Source organism: Ammospiza nelsoni, chromosome 2 (genome assembly GCF_027579445.1).
Source record: "Ammospiza nelsoni isolate bAmmNel1 chromosome 2, bAmmNel1.pri, whole genome shotgun sequence".
Classification (NCBI taxonomy): domain Eukaryota; kingdom Metazoa; phylum Chordata; class Aves; order Passeriformes; family Passerellidae; genus Ammospiza; species Ammospiza nelsoni.
The window spans coordinates 5599861-5619895 of record NC_080634.1 but is presented as its reverse complement, the minus strand read 5'-3'; the positions used below and the strand labels follow the sequence as shown (position 1 = coordinate 5619895).

General features: G+C 47.8%; 1 protein-coding gene across 3 annotated transcripts; it reads left to right on the top strand.

Annotated features, from left to right (window-relative positions):
* Positions 1-526: 526 nt before the first annotated feature.
* On the top strand, positions 527-18754 carry GJA5 (gap junction protein alpha 5). Of its 3 annotated transcripts, none has more exons than XM_059494023.1 (2): positions 527-733; positions 15926-18754. In XM_059494023.1, exon 2 carries the CDS (start codon positions 15975-15977, stop codon positions 17085-17087), a length of 1113 nt encoding a protein of 370 aa, XP_059350006.1. In that variant the 5' UTR covers positions 527-733; positions 15926-15974; the 3' UTR covers positions 17088-18754. The 3 variants fall into 3 exon arrangements, with proteins under 3 accessions (XP_059350006.1, XP_059350004.1, XP_059350003.1); XM_059494021.1 differs by having other exon boundaries at positions 527-739; XM_059494020.1 differs by lacking the exon at positions 527-733 and adding an exon at positions 5794-5936.
* Positions 18755-20035: the final 1281 nt, after the last annotated feature.

The window sequence follows — 20035 nt, the reverse complement described above, 5'->3', positions numbered from 1 at the left end:
ATGGGACTGGCCTGTGAATCTGATCCATTCATTTGATAAAATCCCACAAAAGCCATCGCATCGGTGAGCACCACAAACGGCTCACAGGCCAGCCTTACTCACACCATTTACCAGTTAGCCATCTGCTCCCTTCAGATATTATTTTATGGCTTTCCTTTGTTTTCACTAAGGCCCAAACAGGAATGAAATTGTGGGTCCTGTAGCTAGCCCTTTTAAATAAATAGTCCTGCCATCACTCTAATAAGTTTGACAAGTTGGTCACAGGCCCTGGGCAGGAAGCTAATAAACTTCAAGTTGCTTTTCTATTGTTTTCCTAAAACAATTTGACTTCCTTTCTGATAGCCTCGAATTCCTTCAATAAAAATAGAGTAGCTGGGAGCCAGGGGAAGAGCTGAACCCGAGCCAAGCTGTGCTCACAATGCCGCCTGCGTAAGATCACATTTTATCCTGATCCACGAAGACCCTTTAAAAGAATAGCAGGCAGACAGCTGCCAGTGCATGTCAGGAACAGCTTGGGGTGAGTCTCCCCCAGCACTGGTCCCCTCCAGGCTGGAGGGATGTCCAGGCAGTGAGGCAGTGTCAGAGCACAGGCTGAGCTCCTGCCTGATCCCTCAGACCCTTCAGGATCTCTTCTGGGAGCCCAAGGCTGGCACAGAGCCCTGCTAAAGCTCACCCACCCCTCAGTCAACTTTACCTGCTCCTCTCTCTACCCGTGCGGGCTCAGCAACAAGAGGTAAAGGTCTGTTCTTTCTTTTCTTCTTTTGGAAACATATCTGTGAATATATGTGTACACACGTATTTCTGTCAGGCAGCAATTCATCCAGCTGGAAGTTTGCAGGACAAGATGAATGTCTGGTGGCTAGGTAGATGAGGACTCCTTGCTTTAAAATGACTTGCTGGTTCTTTGGACAAATCCTTTATGCTCTCCACGGTCTGGTTCCTCCACCTGTAAAACAAGGAGGGTGTTTATAGGAGCTGCAATTTCATTATCATCTGCAAAGCACTTCTCAACTACTCAGAGATGCTGCAGAGTTGAGAAGTGGAGGCAGGAGGGGTGAGAGGGCAGTACTTTGTTTCCAGTAACATAAACCTGACAGCTGAGCATTTACTTTGGGATAGATGGCAAATTCTCCTCACTGATATGAAAACCTCTTCCAGTTTTTCTTGCTGAAAACTTTACTGGAAAATGAGTCTGACACAGAGTGATATTTCACAACTGGCTGTTTCTTGTTTCCTCTTTTCTCACTCTGTGCTGCTTTGGTATTCTGGGTTGGGAAGATGGAAACATCCATCCATATGGAAGAATTTGGGATTTTTACTAAATGAGGAACTGTAACTATAAAACTCTTCTTATTCAGGGGCCTTTGCTACTCCTCTTCCCTTGGGCCCAGCCTGTCCTTGGGAATTTGCCTCCTGCTGGAGGATGCCTTCAAACTGTCTCCAGAGTAAAACAGAGAACTTCCCTCTCTGGCCTTCTCTCTCAATCATATCTGTGCATGGGGATTTGAGACAAAATGTTCCATCAGGAAGGCACCGTCCTTTGGTGCTTTGCAGAAGGTACCGAGGTGCTTTAGAGAGGTGCCTGCCCAGCATGGAACATTATGAGAAGCAGAATGAGTGCAGTGCTGTGGCCAGGCAGCAGAGATGAGCTCAGCCACTGTTGGGTGGTGTTTTTTTCTGAAATTTCCCAACGCAGTAAACCTGACATCCTCCTCAAGGACAGAAGGCCTTTGTAATGGCAGGAATGTACAAGACATTTTCCCTTCAGACAATCTCTTTCAGTTTTCACATCTCAAGAGCTGCATTTGAAACAAACAGCCTTCCAGCGAAGCCAGATGCTCTGGGAACACCTGTTTTTTGTGAAGAAACTCATATGTGAGCTCTTATCTGTACTACTGCATATCTGCAGACCTTCTCCATGCATCCTCTTGGCTTGCTCTTTTTGTTTGTTTAAATCTCAGGCACAGAGTGAATCCCTCCATTAAATATCCATGAGATCAGTGCTGAAAAACTCATCACACAAACTCTGCTCCAGATTTACCTGGCTTTTGTATGCAAGGGTGCAGATCTGCTAAGGCACAGAGGCCAGTACAGGAAATAGAATGAAAAAGGCACCTCTTGGCTTATCAGGTTCAATCCCTTTGAATAAGGGGCAAGTACAAACCAAATGGCCTTTTCTAAACTTACTAAACTCTGTCCTAAATCTCATTAGGTTCCCACCCTAACTTGTGCTGCTAAAATGCTGTTCCAGCACCTCCTTGCCTGCTCTGTTGCTTAGAAACCTTCTGATTTCCAACCTAAATTCATTCATGGCCAATTTATATCTATTTATTCTTGTGCCACATTGTCCTTTAGCTCATGTAGCTCTGCTCTCTCCTGAGCACTTACTTTCCCAACCCCCAGTCCCTAAAAGTATTTATAGGCAGCAAATCTCTCCTCTCTTAACCTTTGTTCTGCCAGACTAAGTAACTAAGCTCCCTTACAGTATTCACCCTGCAGGCACATCACACCGTGGTTTAATTACTTTGTGTAGCTGCACTAGCATGAAATTCAGTGCAAAATAATTAATGCTGAAAAGCTCAGACTGGTAGCACATCTATTTCCAAATCAGCTCAAATATCTCTGTGCAGTCCCTGCTGTGACTGATAAGTAAACACAGTGTTGGCTGAGACACCTTCCATCCCTCTGACCACCCCACTGCCTTCCTCTGCACCTGCTCCAGGCTGGATGTCCTCCCTGCATGTGGGGAAGCAGCACTGCAGACACTGTTTTGGAGAAGTCTCATCCTTTTGGGTGACACTGCTTCCACTCACTGCTGCCGCATCCTCAAAGTTTGCTTGCCTTTTTCACCCCCGTGTAGCATAGCTGGTTCCTCCTCCCTTGAACCATGAACCTTCTCCATCTTTCTCCATCTCTTTCTCCTGGGAGATGGAGATTGCTGTTACTCTTCAACCAAGTTCCTAGTGTGTGACTTCGCACTCTCCCACTTAACCTCACCTTGATCCCTCCAGTCACAAAGAGCCTTCAGCTCTGGCAGGGCTGGGATCCACCTCTGCCCTCCTGATACCTCCCAGCTTGGTCTCACCAGCAGATTTCATTAGTGTTTCTACATTCTGTGCCAAGGTAATTAACAAAAATATAAAAAAAAGATCAGTCCTAAGAGCAATCTTTTAGCAGCCTCGCAGATAATTTCCCTTCAACCTATTAAGGAACTGGTGTATCAATTCTGTCAGTGTCTTACTCACTTGAGGATTTATTTAATAATCCCTGTCTTCTTCATCTGAATCTTCTACACTAATTTGCTTCTTCTGGGACACCTTATCATACGGTTTGCTGAACTCCAGGTAGATAAGGGCTGCTCTGTTCCTTGTACCTAGGGGGTCGGGAATCCTAATCCAAGAAAGCTCTTAAGTTTTGATCAAAAGATAGCACATGTTTTTTTATTTTCCCTTTCCCTCCCAGTTTTATTTCTGCTTTCCTTCAAAATGCATTGCACAGCATCACAAACTGCTGTGATCTGCAGGCTGCACATGGCAAGCTGTCAGCTGTTCTCCTCATTCCCACTGTTGGGGACAGCATTCTCCTCCACTTGCTCTCCTCACTTAAGTCACACAAGTTTTGCATGACAGGGTCTTAGGGAGGGGAGTCAAAATCCTTTTTCCCTGCTAAAGATTGAGCAAACCAGCTATTTTTCTAGCTGATGGGCTGGAGAAGCTGCCAGGACTCCTCTGTTTCCCTTGAAGAGGGTGCAGTAGAGAAGGGATGACAGATTGAGGGACTGGCTGAAGTATCCATACAACATCTCTGCTCCTCTTTCTGTCTTTTGCCTCCCTGTCTGCCTTCTACCATTTCCTTTACATGCATCAAAATCCAAATAGTTACCACTAGCACCAAAACAGAAAGGGCTCTCAACAGGTACCTCCTGTGCATCATGCACGAGTTGGACAGAAACCTTCTCCCCTCCCTCTGACAATCAGCAGAACCAGACTGTATCTGCTTCAGGATTCAGGATTACCTCTGTGTGCCACTCAGGAACAGCCCTTGGGCAGGAAACACAGAGGAGTGAGCGGGGAGAACCAGACCTGATCACCCTGAGTGCACAGCAAAGTGTCAGCAGGGAGGTGAGTGCATTTCAGACAGCTCTCTCTCTCTCACAGGACCTGTCTCTCTACAGCATGTGAAAAACACTTGACAAGCCTTCTCCCTAGCCTATCCCAAAGCCATCTGTGAGCTGGACCTGTATTATTAACACCTTTTTTTTGGACACTTCTATGATGAGTTCCTTGACAATCTCACTGGCATGAAATCAACATGAGTTTACATAATAATGCTTCGTGGAAATTACTCTACAAAGACAAAAAGCTGGAATGATATTTTGCTTCCCATGAATTTCCATTGTAGATACAAAACTGCCACACAGGAGAGGGAGAAACAACTCCAGTAACATTTCCATTTTCTTAAAAGCCACAGAAGGGCTTTCAATAAAGTTAGAAATGAAGCAGCAGGTGACTCTACACATCTCCATACCAGGAGGTCACTGAGCTGCTGTAGGAATTTACTTGTCCTGCATCCTACACTAACCATCAGTGAGGATACAGCCCTTCTGGAAAAGAGTTGCACTCCTAACTTCATGCTTCCAGAGATAGCCTCTGCACACAACTGTCCCTTTGTAGACTGGCTTTCAATCAGGACTAAAGGAGGTGGTAAATTAGCAGGAGAAAAATTATTAGAAGAGTTGCCAGCATTGTGTCTTAGTCCCTGGACAGCTTTTCTTTCTTGATCTGCACTCACTGATGCATAGAGACCACCAGGCAATGCTGTGAGTGGGAGATATCTAGTCTGGGCAGGATTGCTGGAGGGATGACCACCAAAGCTTGTGTGCAGCAAGTTGGTTCTCAGGTCAGCAGAGCCTTCTGTGCAAATCTCACTCTCCTGCCACTGATTCTTTGAGACCTTTATCAAAGCCAGAAGGCAGCTCTGATTCTGCCTCCTCACTGGGCCATTCCTGTTGTGCAGGAATCAGAGGCTCAGCTTGACACACACATGAAATACAAGACCTTCAGACACTTGATATGTCAAAAACATTTTTAAGAGAGGCCCAAACGCTCGTGAGTCTGACTGTGTGTGCAGGGAGGTGGTGGTAGCGTGGAGTGACAAAAAACACCTCCCTTGACAGGCAGATTATTCTCTACTTATCAGCAATGGGGCATGTAAAAAGTCTCAGGGAGGCATTTGGTGCCCTTTAGGACAAGGCTGCAGCTGTGCTGGGCTCCTGGTCCAAGCCAGCAGAGCAAGTTCTGTGTGATTTGAAGAGGTGGAAGACCCCGTTCTGCTTTGCCAAATTAAGCTTGAACGAGTCAGAAATATGTCTTTAGTCGGTTGAAGTGTCTTTTGTCTTGTGTGGTAAAAGCTTTCCAGGGTCTGTCTGGTGTAACCGTGGGGCAAGGCTGTCTCTTTCCATTTGGGGAAGGCTGAGAGTTATCTGTGGGAAGATGTGCAAGGGAGCAGGAGCAGCAGCGGCTGGAAGGGACTGCGCGAAGCCAGCAGCGAGTGCATCCTGCCGGCACGAGGAGGGTGGCACTGGGAGAGGCTGAGAATGAGAGAGAGGAATGAGATCCATGGTCTTTAAAGGAAAAACAACAGGAAACCAGGTTTGAAAATAGAAAGATTAGTCTGGAGGGGGGGGGGGGGGGGGAAAGACAAGAAAAGTAGGTGAAGAAAGAAGAGGGGGAAAGGCGGACAGGCAGTGGGGAAGACAGAAAGTGACACAGAAAGGGGGTGGAGAAAAAGAGAGGAAGAGAGAGAGAGAGAGAGAGAGAACCATATTAAAGGAATAAAACGAAGCAACTGAGGAGAACAAGGAGTTCAACTTCACTACAAAAAGGGAAAGTGCTAAAGCAGGGAAAGGAGATTGAAGACAAGACACTGGAAATCAGGTAAGCAACCAAGAGGGGGAAATAATAGAACTGCAGAAGTGCCGATGGTAGATCAAGTTATTACAACAGCATGAGGGGGAAAAGGGATTTGGAGAGACAGGAAAAGAAGGGTGGCCAAAAAATAACTTTTAAAAAATTAACTTTTTTTTTCATTTTCTCTGTAAAACATTCCCGCAAGTAACATGGTGGGCTTGGGACATTTTAAAAATTACATTGTTTTACCACAGGCAGTTAGAGAATTAAGAAGTAACTTCGCTGCTAGGAACATAGATACCCATAGATTCCAATGTATAGGAAAGCACGATAAGAGCCCCAAACATCCTCCCTCAGACAGTATAAAGTGCAAATTGCCATTTCTGTCAGATCCCATTTCAACATGCTGCCAAGCTGCGTGGGGGACAGTGGTGAAGGGAACTCTTACCTAGGAGAGGCTCTCGGGGTGCAAACGCTTTATCAAGTGTCTGCATAAACTGCCTGTGTTCTGAAGTGCACAGGATGCTTTCAAAATATTGCAGTTTCTTTTCCCTGAGAGTTCTGTGTCCTGGCTGGTGTGTGACATGGAGCCTGGGAATGCAGCTCCAGAGCAGAGAAGTGCCCTGCTGCTATCTCGCAGTCACACGTTCTGTGCGCGCCGCCAGGGAATGAATGCCTTTCTCCTCCATCCTGCCCGTGGCAGCCTCAGCAAGGAGCCACACAGACCTGAAGGGACAAATGTCCTCTCCCACACCACCAGCTGCTGCTCTTTTTATTTGCCTTCCTAACTTTCCTCCCTGCTTTTTGCACTTGGAATACTTATGCCATTGTATTTCTGTACTTGAACACTGCTTTTCCAAAGAACAGCCGCCTTGGGAATATGGTACCCCTGGAATACACCCACCTGGAAAGAGGCAATTTCAGTTCAGTGTAAAGGTTGCTGACTAATTGCCACCTCAGATCTGTGGTGGCTCCTTTGATTTCCTGAAGGCTGCCCATTTGTCATGTCTAAGGAGTTTTGTGGCATTCTGGCTTTAACAACTTGGGTAAACTGAGGCAGAACCTCTGTCCCTCAAGTGCCATAACAACCTTTAGATGATCATATAAGTGTTTTTTTTCTAGACAAACCTCAGCTAAAAAAGTCCTGTGCTGAATGAGCCTTAAGCACTGAACTCTCCCTCCATTATAATAAACCTATCCAAATTCCTTGGTGAAGCAGTGTGGATGCATTTCTATTTCTTTCCCCTACTGCTGCCTATGTGTTCCTCTCTTTAAAGAGCTCCATGCATGTAACATGTGTGTTACATGTTACAATATGTGTGTGTGGCCAGGAGCAGCCTAATCTGTTATTCAGAAGCCTCACAGTACTCAGCATTTGTATCAGGAGCCAAAAAATTCTGCGTTTGCTGCTATTTTCAAAACCTACTCTGAGAAAAGCACACATTTCTAACTTTGTTCCCCTTTTCCTTGGGAGCAGAGCAATACTTTAGGAGAATTCCTGAGGCTTCAGGGTTTAAAATACTCGTCAGGCTCTTGTCGCTTGGGAAATATGTTAAGTATTCCTGTTACTATAAGTATTTGGGGATGGTTGTTGTTTTTTGGGGTTTTTTTTCCACTCAACAGTATATATTATCACAATATTTTTAGTATTATATGTGCATTAAAAAAATTAAGCTCTGACAGAAAATACTGAACTTCATACCTTAGCTTCTCTTCTCTTCTTGACCTTCAGACAGATTTCACACATTCTGCACACATTTGTCCAATTTCTGACTTATCTTGCAGCACTGAAATTAGACAAGGAGGAATGAGTGATTCAGCACTACCCCATGCCATTAGGGAGCACAGTTTGGAGACTGCTCCATGCTTTGGGTGCTGTTGTACGAGGCACAAGGACAAAGGCTTAAAATTAGAAATAATTCCCAGAAGACAAGAGAGAGACTTCAATATTGGGGGGGATCAATTTTATTGCTATTGATAAGCAACTGAGAGATCTCTGTGAGCAATACTCAGCATGGTAGCTGTTCCCTGAAACAAAGAAATATTCATGCCACACAGCAGGCAATGAGCAGAGAGATGCACGCTTTTAAGTCTCTCTAGTGTATCTTTGAAGAGGGGTCAGGGGGTTTTAGTGTAAGAATCACGGGGTTTACACTTCCATTTCTGCCTTTCTCCATTTTTTATGTCATTATGGACATGCTCTGAGAATGGCTGAGAATTTCCATATGAAACTGCTCTCCCTCAGAAGCAGAAAAGCTGACAGATGCCTCGGTCAGGGCTCAGGGTGGCTTGGGAAGTGAAGCAGCCTGGCAAAGGTGACCCCTGCAGAGCTCCAGGGTCTCCTGCTGCACTCAGCTGTCTGGTGAAGAAAGGAGGGAACAGTGGGATGGAGAAAAACTGCCTCCAGTTTGTAATCAGATAAAGCTAACCAAGAGGACTGGGGTTAATTCTTCCTTCTTAGTCCAATTTCCTCTGTCATGATGAGACAAATCACTTAAACTGCATTTCCCCACAAATGCCCATATCTTGTCTTTTCTCTGACTTCTACATGCAGTGCAACTGGTGGAAGTGATAAACTCTCCCACTCCAGCACAAACCAGACAGAGCTCTGCTCTGAATACACATTACACACTGCTAAGTACACTGGGGAAAAAAGCACCAACAGATTAACCACACCACCAAAGAGCTTCCAAAATTAATGAACAGTTTTTATCTTAGTCTCTCACTGCCTTAGTCCCTCAGCTGCACAGCTGATCTAACACCATCTCCTCACCTCTGGGTGGTAATGAAAGTAAGCAGATTTATAATTGTGAGGCGATCAGATACTGTTGTGATGAAAGCCATAGGAAAACCCACGAGGAAACTAATAATTCTGCCTTTAGAGCTGGACTTGAATAATGTACAGTAAATGAGGCACAGGCCACCCACTGAACAATGAGGAGAAAACAAAACGTTGAATAGCTGCTGTTGAAGAAAGCCCCCGCCAGGCTGGCACTGAACAAGGCAGGCATCCTGTGCAAAGAATGAGGTGACAATGTGAGGATGTGGTTAAGGACTCCAAGAGGCACAGGCACAAAGAGATTGAATTAAGATTACTGAGAACAGTAACCCCAGCATTTCCTAACTCCCTACTGCTGGGCTTTGCCAATTTGGTATTAGTTGGTTTCAAAGGGGGATGTATTTTTCTGCATATATATATATATATATATATATATGGTGCATACACTGAGTACAAAAAATAATCCACTCACACAGACTGAGGCAAGGATACAGCAATGAGGCTGGAGTCTGAAAATAATCCCACAGATTTTTGGAAAGAAGGAAGAAATGAGATTTGACAAGGTAGTAATAAGTGGGAAATAGATGGTGGCTGAAAATGTCCCCTTTCTAAGGCTGACAGAATTAGCAATTTGGGTGCTGTATAGAGTTAGCTGGCCAAAAACTGAGGCAATGCTCTCTGGGGGAGCTTGACTGTAGGGAAACCACAGGGAACTGGTAGGCAGGGAGATACTGGGGTGAGAGGAAGGAAAAAGGATGGGAAAAGTCTGAATGAGAGCTCTCTCCTACCCCCATTACCTCTCCATCCTGTTTTATTTCCACACTATAACCAGTTGCATCCCATGCAGCCTGTGAATGAGCCTAAAATCCCATGGGCAGGTTTAATTGCTGCTGTATTGTGCCCAGTGTGAGGCCTGCCATCCCTGCACACCTCCTTACACCAGCCTTCCCCACAGACTGAGCAGTGCTTGAGGTCAGCTTCTCTCAGCAGAGATTTTTCAAAGATTTTCATACTACGGCAGCCCCCCAGTTTCTCAGCTTGTTTTTGTTTTCCAGAGCTCCCTGTGCCCTCTCTGCCTGTCTCCTCACCTCTATTTTGCCCAATTTAGTGTCTTCTGCAAATTCAGAATCCCAAGAGAATTAGAAGATGCTCCCTGCTTTTTAAATGTAAGCCTGGATACCATTATCATGTAACTATTTGCTGCCAGCTTTTCAAAGATAGTGGGATAAACCCATCCCTCAGCTTGACTCGTCTGAGTTCAAGGTCTCTTTTCTTCGTCTCCTGAGGCTACATCATGCAGAGCTTGGCCCTAATATTTGGATATATGAAAGCACATGGGGAGGAAGAGCATTAGATGTTCTGGACAGGCAACTAATGAAAATTCAACTGACTGGGAGTCTGCACCTTCCATTATCACTTCAGATGAAAATATTCTACATATTATTATCATCTGTGTGTGTAACACATCCCTGATCACTCACACTTGAAGGTGCTGAGTGATTCCCCTCTGTCTGTGTCCCTGTGTGTGCAGGAGGTGACAGGTCATTCAGCTCCCTTATCTTCTCACCCACTCTCTTTTGCATGAACTCTGAGATTTTCCACATTTGGAGAGGAAGGAAAAGCACACCTCGTCAAGAATAACAAGCTGTCTGCAGCTACAAGTAGGGCCAGTGCTCTGGATACCAGTGTGACCCTTCCAGAATTCACAGTGAACTTGGGAGGAGCAGAAAGATAAGAAACATTGGATGTCTGTGTTGTAGGACAAGAGCTGTTAACACAGAGCTCTTCTTCTCCCATGAGATTTCAGCTCTAGAGTCAAAGTCACTCTGATACTGGCTCAACACAGGACTTTGAACCCAAGGAACTAGAATGGAACCTATGCAAACATGTCAATTATTTTTCTTTAAAAGCATAAGTACAAAGCTATTTATTCCAGGTTCATGTGCAGATCAGAGTTACAAATTTGGCTAAAGAACTGGCCTGGTTCAGGCAGAAACTTATCATAAGTACATGTGTGCATATATGAAGCCAGAGAGATGGTGTTTGGACAGAAATGCCTCACAGGTTGTTGCTTGGAAGGAGCCAATGCCAGTAAACTCTGAACAAAAAGATACCTGCTGAGGTGGGCTTTAGCATCACAAATCCTCTGTAATTCAAAGTACTGCATAGTGCATTTCTAACTCTGTTCATCATTTAATACTGTAATCCTCGTGTCCCCACCAAATGCAAAACAAAACAAAACACAAAAAACAAAACAAAAAAAAAAACCAAAATACCTCTGGTTCTGCCAGGTGTACCCACTATAGAAGGGCAGCAGGACAGGGTTTTCTTTCAGCTAGCCAAGTCAGTGTTGTCTGAGGGCACTGGAGAGAAGGGCTGTGGTCTGTAGAAACAGATGTGCAGTAGAAGCAGCGTTGTGTTGCTGTCATGAGGTTTCAAAGGCAGTGCTGCGTAGAAAAAAGGACACAATCTTGCAAGTCCCAACCTCTGAGCTCTGTCCCCAAACTGTCTCTGACACAGTGACCTCAAACAAGCAGTTTGTCCCCTCTGTACCCCAGTGATCACCATCTGCCAGAGAGAAGTGACAACATCTGCACTGCATGGGATGCTGAGGCTGCTAACAAGGGGCTGGAGCTCCTCGAGTAAAGCAGCATTAACCAACCTCCAGTGAAGAGCCTGAAGTATCCATCCCAAGTGCCTACAGCTGTGAGTGCACAGTTTGGCACTGTGGGCCCCACTTCTGTCTGGGTTCAGCCTAACAAGGGTCAGCACAGGGCAAAGATCTCTGCCCACTCACCCACCATGATCTGTTGTGCCACGTGCTGGCCTGGACCTGTATGAGATAACACAGCTGGAGGCAGGAAAGCCACGAGCATTTCCTAGGCACTGTCCATGCCCCAGCCAGCCTGGATGCCCCACTGCAATGTCACTGCTCACGTGCCCAGCACCCAGAGGGGACAGCTGCCTCCTCATCCAGCAGCTTGGAGGGGATGCACTTCTTGCATGACATCCACAAACAGCCACGTGTCTGGAATGTGAGCTTCTTAAAACATCCTGGGCCCTCCACCTCGTTGTGAAATCTCATTAATTCCCAGAGACACACATTTGTACCTGATTGAGCAAATCACAGGGACTGGGCAAAAATGCAATGGTTTTGAATCAGATCCTTTCCCCCTCCCTGGGAACTGTGCTTGCCTCACACAAAGGAGCCTTCCTTGGAGAGCCTCTCCTGGTGCCCCTGGGATCTGCCACGGGGAGAGGTGAGCCCAGCAAGGGAGAGCAGAAACAGTGTCATAATCAGACTCTCCACTTTATTTTAGAAACATCCCGCAGAGATGGCGACCTCCTGTCACCTCCCTTGTGGGAAAAGCTAGCTTGAAGTGTCGAGCTCAGCTATTTATATCCCTGCTGATAGTCTTGCCTGTCTCCTGAAGAGGGGAAAACTTTCTTCCTAGCCACCTCCAGGGAAATAAACTCATATAAAGTTGATTGCACAGAAACAGCCCTCCTGGCTCTCTGGTGTGGGTTTGCAGGCTGCTCATCAGAGCCCCAGTGATGTGAAATGCTCTCCTGTCCTTCAGAGCACGTGGCATCGCCAAGAGGATGGGCAAAGCTGCTCAGAGGGCAGCAGATACTTTCCCTCCTGCAGATAAAGGTGGTGCAAAAAAGGAATGGCAGAGAGCAGCCCGTGGCTGGGTGTGCTAGCAGGTGCCGTCCCCGCCGGGGTATTTTTATCGCGGAATTTGGCAGTCACAAGGCAGCCCGGAGCTGAGCAGACTCCATGCTCGGCCCGTGGGGTGATGCTCAGTTTTCCTCAGCTTCAGTGGGGCTGCAGGTGATGATTGAGCAGGGCTGGCCATGGTGCTGGGTCAGTGCCAAGCTGCCCTGCTCTGTGTCACACACGCCTCTCCCAGTGCCAGGGTCCCGTGACGGCGCCCAGCTCCCGTGGGGATCCAGCAAAAAGCATGGAAGGGCAGCGACACAGCCCACAACTGCTCCTGAATATGCATGACCCTGCTGCCAAGACTATCTGCTACCAGGTGCTGAGACCCCACAAAAATACCCAGAGGTGCTTTTTGCCCGGTCACACCAGAGTGAGACAAGATTTGTCCAACTGAGGCCAAACTAGGAATATAAAAGGCTGCGGATGCTCAGACGCTGAGAGGTCAAAGTATGTGAGGGCAACAGTAGTCTGGGACTGAGGAAAAAGAGCTATATGGAAAATTCCCAAGAATAGTAAAGCTATGAGGAGAAAGGCTAGGTCAGGGGCAGCTCTGCATAGCCAGGAAAAGCTGTCAGGAGGTGACAATCCTTCTTTTCTTGCTGGCAGCAGAGAACTAGATGCTCTCAAAGACCCTTGGTCTGGCGCTGCAAAAATAGCTCGCTCTGAGTATCAAATGTCTAAGCCAAAAATGCTGCTCTAGGAGGGAAACTCCTTCTCTTGGTTTCCCAAATCTGTTCCCCTGTGGCCACTTAGGCCCTTGCAGCAGCCACCTCAGCTCTCTACGGGGCTGTAGCAGGATGATCAGGAGGCACCTCTGGGCTGTCCCTTCTTTGGACAGTCTGTGCAGGGGAGGGCAGAGGAAATGTCCCTATTATCTAGCCTAAGCCTCATGATCCTTCTGATTTACAGCCTCTTGAAATATTCTGTGCATGTGTGACACAGGTAAATTGCTGTCCTTCTTGCATCCCTTAACATTTTTTATTTCTGGATTCCTCTTGCACTTCTGTTTGCTTTACTTTGTGTACTGCAAATCCTGATTTTTAAAATTTACAAGTGTCTAGGCTTAGTAGCCATCCCTGGGGAAAGCAAGCTGTTATAAAACCCCAAACAACCTGCACACAGTAGAATGGATGGGAAGAGGGGCTCAGTTTGTGATTGTACTTCCCTGTGGCAGTAAGTAAAAACAGCCTTTGCACAGCCAGGGAGAACTGTGTTCATATTTACACAGCCAAGCAAGGTGAAACAAGAAAAGGCATGTGCAAACAACATAAACTCACCTGGAAAAGTGCTGCCTTGTAAGGAATATTCCCCACATACAGCTGTGCTGCAGCACAGTGATGTTGGACACACGTAACACTGAGCTGTAGGCAGCTGGTTGCCTTCTCTGCACTCTGGGGGAAAAAAGCAAACACGCTGATCTCAGTGCCACAGTCTGTAAATATTTCCCATCACTGATTTATCTGCCTGTGTTTAATCCCCTGGTGCTCCTAGAATGAAGCCATATGCTAATCTCTCCAGAATGCAGGAACTGCACCAAAGCCATCTCAGAAGGTAAGACAGACCCACACATTGACCAGCTTCCACCAGTGCAGGCGAGAGGAGCCAGAAAGACCAGCTGATTTTCTGTGTGTCTGCTCCTCCAGCTCTGGGCTGGCAGCAGACCAAAGCTTCTGCATATGCCAAGCAGCCACCAGGATCTCCATCCATCAGCATGATTGCAGCATGCCTGCCAGGGCAGCAAAGAGCCAAGGCCCATCCTTTGCTTCCTGTGTGTCCCTTCTCCCTGCTCACATGGCTTCTGACAGGTAGTGGGACAGCAAGTGGCCACTGCCCTGTTTCCCCTCCTGAGCAATCCCCACCTTCCCCAGGGCAGCCCTCAGCAGCACCAGGAACTGGAAAATTCACCTTTGGCTTTTTGTCCCATCCATCCTTGCAGCTGGACACAGCACAGGAACAAAGGGTGGGATGAATTATGGCGTGTGCTGCTACATTAAATTATATCACTCACATAACTAGAGGAGGGGGTATTTTTCCCTCAACAAGTGTGTCTGTTCTCCAGCTTTTGCTCACAGGAAATCTACACAATATTGCTACAGTAAATTTTCAGCTTTTAACAGTGTCTGCTCTCCACAAATGTTCTTTGCACTATAAAAATAATTGGCTCCTAAAGACAGGACAAGGAACAATAAAGGAGAGTTAACAATTTGGTCCCTGTGGCTTTGGGATTTACCTTGACTAGTGCTTTTAATATTTCATTATGATGATTATTTTTACATTAACTTATTAAAGTGCTATTTTCCAAAAGAATGACTGTGGGAGGACATTAGCTCCGAGGTAATAGAGCACACTTTATAGCACCCAGCCCTTAACTCTCACCAGGGAGAGCTTTGCAGTGCCCTGGCAAGGTAAGTATGGTGAGCATAACTGGATCAAATGATTGCTCAAGCACTCCCACAGAGCCCCACAAAAGATGCACTAAACCCACTGCTCTCTTTTTATCCATCAGGTTAAGTGACCTGGCCAGAAACAATCTGTCAGAGTCAGGAACAAAAGTGAAACAGGCCCTCCTTCATTTCCACTTTGCAATCCTACTCCCAGTGCAGCAAACCTTTCCTGTCATCAGACCACCTACCATCAGCACTTCCCAGGAGTGCTGGTCCCTGGGAGGCACTTCAAAGGAGGCTTTTTTCTTTGTCTCTTTCATTTGAATGTGAAATTTTCCTCATAATTTAAGAAAAGCAGAAGGAGCAAGACCCACCATTTATATTTTGCAGCAGTTCCCTCTCAGAGGGATGCATGACAAGGTGGCAGCAGATTTGGTTTCCAGAACTGGCACAGCCCACCAAAGTCTTTACACTCCCCTAAACATTTGCAGCTTGTAAATGAAACACTTACAGCTGAAAACACTGCAAAACCAAAGCAAAACCTACAGACAGGGAGCAGGTGGGCAACAGAGGGGTTTTCTCTGTGCTTCAGTGGTGGCACTGAGCCCATAAAGGAAACCCAGAGCTGCACACACTTCACATTCCAGGTGTTGGTGCAGGTATTACACAAAGGCAACATCTGACAGTGCCACTGCTCAGGCCAGGCTGTAGATTCCACTCATGTCCCAGGGGTTCAGCCCACTAAGGACTTCCCAGAGTGCAGTCTACAGACAGATGAATGCTGCTTTATTCCATCCATTACTCCACAGAGGATGCAATACACAGATCACAGTGAAAGGACTTGCTCTATCAAAAATAAATCTGGCTCACCCTCAAGGTTTTGGGAACTCATTTAGCAGGCTGTGGATGAGTTATGTAAAAAAAAAAGATCACTTTTTGTTTCGGTAGCTGAATTTAAAAAGAATTCCCAAGAAACGCAAGGTTTCCAGCAAAACAGACCTCATTCATTTCAGGGCACATGAAAACATTTCCTCTGGCACCAAACAAAAAAAATCCATTTCACTCCATCCATTACCAGCTGAGCATTTCCTAACCCTCCTTAGAACCGCTCTCTGCTCTCTCCCAACAGAGGCTTGTGCTCAGCTCTCAAGACTCCTCACCCCTCCTGGTGAGCAGCAATGGGGGAGTGGAGTTTCCTGGGCGACTTCCTCGAGAAGGTGCACAAGCACTCCACGGTGGTGGGGAAGGTCTGGCTGACCGTGCTCTTCATCTTCCGCATGCTGGTGCTGGGGACGGCGGCGGAGTCGTCCTGGGGGGACGAGCAGTCCGACTTCATGTGTGACACGCAGCAGCCCGGCTGCGAGAACGTCTGCTACGACAAGGCCTTCCCCATCTCCCACGTGCGCTTCTGGGTCCTGCAGATCATCTTCGTCTCCACGCCGTCCCTGGTGTACATGGGCCACGCCATGCACACGGTGCGCATGGAGGAGAAGAGGAAGATGAAGGAGGCAGAAATTGAGGCCCGAGAGAATAAAAATGGTGGTGACACCTACTACCAGCAGAAGTGCTCCGTGGCAGAGAAGGAGACTAAGCTGTCTGGCTGGGATGAAGCAGGAGGCCAAATCATACTGAGGGGCAGCCTGCTGAACACCTACGTGTACAGCATTTTGATCCGGACCGCCATGGAGGTGGCCTTCATCGTGGGGCAGTACGTGCTGTACGGGATCTTCCTGGAGACCCTGTACATCTGCCAGCGGGCACCGTGCCCCCACCCTGTCAACTGCTACGTGTCCCGCCCCACCGAGAAGAACGTCTTCATCGTCTTCATGCTGGCCGTGGCAGTGCTCTCCCTCTTCCTCAGCCTGGCCGAGCTCTACCACCTGGGCTGGAAGAAAGCCAAGGAAAGGTGCTCCAGGTCTTACAAAGCCAGCCCCAGCACGGCCCCAGGCAGGCTGGAGTCTGCCCCGCAGGCGGACAGGCCACAGATGTACACCCCGCCCCCGGATTTTAACCAGTGCCTGTCCAGTCCCAACGGCAAGTTCATCAGCCCCTTCAGCAACAAGATGGCCTCCCAGCAGAACACCGCCAACTTCGCCACCGAGAGGGTCCACGGCCAGGAGGATGCTGCTGGGGAAGGGCCCTTCCTCAAGTCCAGCTACGTGGAGAGTCCGGAGGTGGCCAGTGAATGTGCAGCACCCGCCTTCCCCGAGAGCTACTTCAACGAGAAACGCCGGCTCAGCAAGGCCAGCCGTGCCAGCAGCAAGGCGAGGTCGGATGATTTGTCTGTGTGACCTGTCTCCAGCAGGGATAGGAGAAGGAGCTGTCCCAGCACTCAGTAAAACTTCTGCAAAGTGGGCTCCAAACTCTTACCCCTAAGCTCCCTGTTTTAATATCCTCTCTCTATCCTGTCCAAACAGCACCTCTCACAGCTCAAGGCAGGGGCAACCACAGGCACTGAAGAGAGACACCAGCCTTGTGCTATGAAGCCCTCAGCTGTATTTTCACCATGGAACCCACAGGGATTAGAAACTCCCCACCCTTAGCCTGGTAGAGCAGGGGCCAGCAGACTCCTGCCCAGTGGGTACCCACTGAGACACTGAACTCAACACACTGACTGGGCCTCTACATCTTTGTGCTCTCTATCCAACACTTGCAACATCAGCCTGGCAGTTACACTGAGCTGAAGCTTCTCTCACCTGCAGGGAGCAGAAACACACCAGTCGGCTTTCTGAAAGAGAGATTTTCTCACCTGCTTCATTTTGGCTCTTTCTAACCCTCCCTTTCTCTACCTGAGCCCAGGTATTTTATACCAGTTTACCTACACAATAAATCCTACTTGAATTTTTTGACACTGTGTATATAACAACTCTTCCCCATAAATAAGGACATCTGTGGTCCCCAGTGCACAGCTGCCTCATGTCTAACATTGGAATCCCTTCCTCATTCCTAAGTCAGCAGAGCAGACTGGCCCCAGGGAAATCACTTAGATGACCAGTTGATGAAGACTGGGTAATTTTCCCAAGATACTTAAGTCATCAATCCTAAGCAAGACATCCATCACCAGGAATAGAGACTCTCCTGTGAGAACAGATATCTCACAAGTATCATGTAGAAACAAAGTGGTTTTCCCCTTTTTGAAACTCATCTTTCAAGCAATCTGAATTCTGCTGAAAGGCTGCTGCCAGCTGCCCACTTGAGAAAACAGCTTCCTCTGTTTATCTGCAGAAGAGGTACGGCCTGTGTCTTCTCACCAACCCACCAAAACACTTCAGCATCCTCCGCAAGCAGAGAGTCCTGCTCAGGTCCTGCATATCATTCAGCTCCTGCCTGCTCTCTCAAGCTTGCCAGCCAGCACAGGTCAAGTTATTTGTCCCCACAGCAAGTGTCTGCTCTGCCCCCAGGCCATCCTCTCCACCCCATCCATCCCTGGCACACACAGTGCTAGAAATCACCCATGGACCAGGTCTTTCCACCTCTGCAGCCCCTCAGAGCAGCCCCTGGGGGCAAAGGCTGCACTGTGAGTCTGGTGGGTGAGGTCTGCAGGCAGCTCCCTCTCCAGAGACATTTCCTCAGTGCAGAACTGACATCCCTGTGCTAAAGATCTGCTGAACAGAGCCAGGCTGCTCCCTGTTGTTTACCCTGCACTGCCCTTTCAGACACAGGCCACAGCTTCCCAACACTGGACTGCACGAGCACATGGCCTGGGACCAGCTGATGAGGGGACTGAGCCATTCCCTCTCTCAGGGCCACTGAAAGTGAATCCCTGCTCCTGATACACAGCTTTGGTACAGCTCCCTGTACATTCAAATACACATTCACACTCGGATGGGGGAAACCATGTTTTTGTCTGTAAGTTTTTATATGTTTGTATTTTTTAATCCTGAAAAGACCGTGTGTGTTTTCCTTAACATGAGATCCTAGTCATGTCTAGGTTTCTCCTAATAAAGTTCTAACTGCATCTCTCCTTGTGGATGTCTCTCCTCTCACATGGCTGAGAATGAGCTGCTAGCAGGGCTCAGGCTGCCCGCCAGCCTTTGCCGCTCAGAGATGACAAAAATTCCCATTGCCCAGAGTGGCAGGAATGAGGGGAGGGTTTGCCAGGGGGATAAATAATAAACATCAGGAAATGATTGATTGACTGGCCAACAGGAACCCCCCAGCTCCCCTGCCTGCCTGTGCATTACCAAAGAAGGAGGAGCTGGTCAGGGAGCAGAGCTTCCATCCTCCTGCAAAGGCCTGCTCCCTGCATCTCCTTGCATATCCCAGCACACCGCTGTTCCCAGAGAGGACACCTGTGATGTGAAGCCAACTCAGCAGGAAGAGGGAAGCAAAACCTGTCCCCCCTGCATCTGATTGCTTGTCCATGCAGAGACCAAGCCCTGAAGTCTTTTTAAGAGGCCAGGCCTTGAGAAAACCCACTGCTAACCAACTCTGCAGCGACCCTTTGGGTATCAGATCTCTCAAGATGTATTTGCCCAGCCCAAAGGAATTCCTTTTCTTCCCTCAGTTATGTCCTTCCTCTGAAATTTATCCTTTGCTCTCCCACTTTCCAACTTTCACAGGCTCCCTCCTTCTGGCCTTGGATCCCCCTGTTCACTCAAAGGAAGTGCCCTTTCTCACTTTCTCCACACAACCTCCCATCCCATGGGACTCTGCAGGCTGGGAAGCTGCAGACCAGCAAAGTGCTGGGTCCCAGCAAGGAGCCTGAAAGGGGACACAAAGAATGAATCCAGAATTCAATGAGGACACTGGGACAAGGACCTCTAACTGCATTAGAAACTACAGGCACCCTTTAAGATTAAGGAGCTGTGGTTTGGGGGTTTTCAGCTCAGGGGTGAGGATGCCAGCTGAGCAGCCACAGTGCAGCAAGAAGGCAGGGTTGGTCCTGCAGAGCCTGGGTTTTTAGCTGGCATGGGTACAGCCCTGAGCATGCCTGTCCCCTAGGGTGGCACCTTGCTGCCAGAGACAGGCAGTGGGGAAGGCAGGAGCACTCACCCTGGAACACTTGGCTACTGAGTGACATTAAATTCAGTAAAGCCACTCAAGCATGAACACAGACCTTGTTTAATAAACTGTTTGTGGTTTAAAACAAACAATAGCCCAAACTTTAAAAACTCTGAGCTACAGTCTCTGCATGGAGGGCAAGGCAGAGCTGAAATAAAGAGGACAAGGATCTCTTCTGTGCTGTCTCAGACCCACGTTCACAGGTGGGGTTTTGGTGATCTTTGAGACCAGGGAA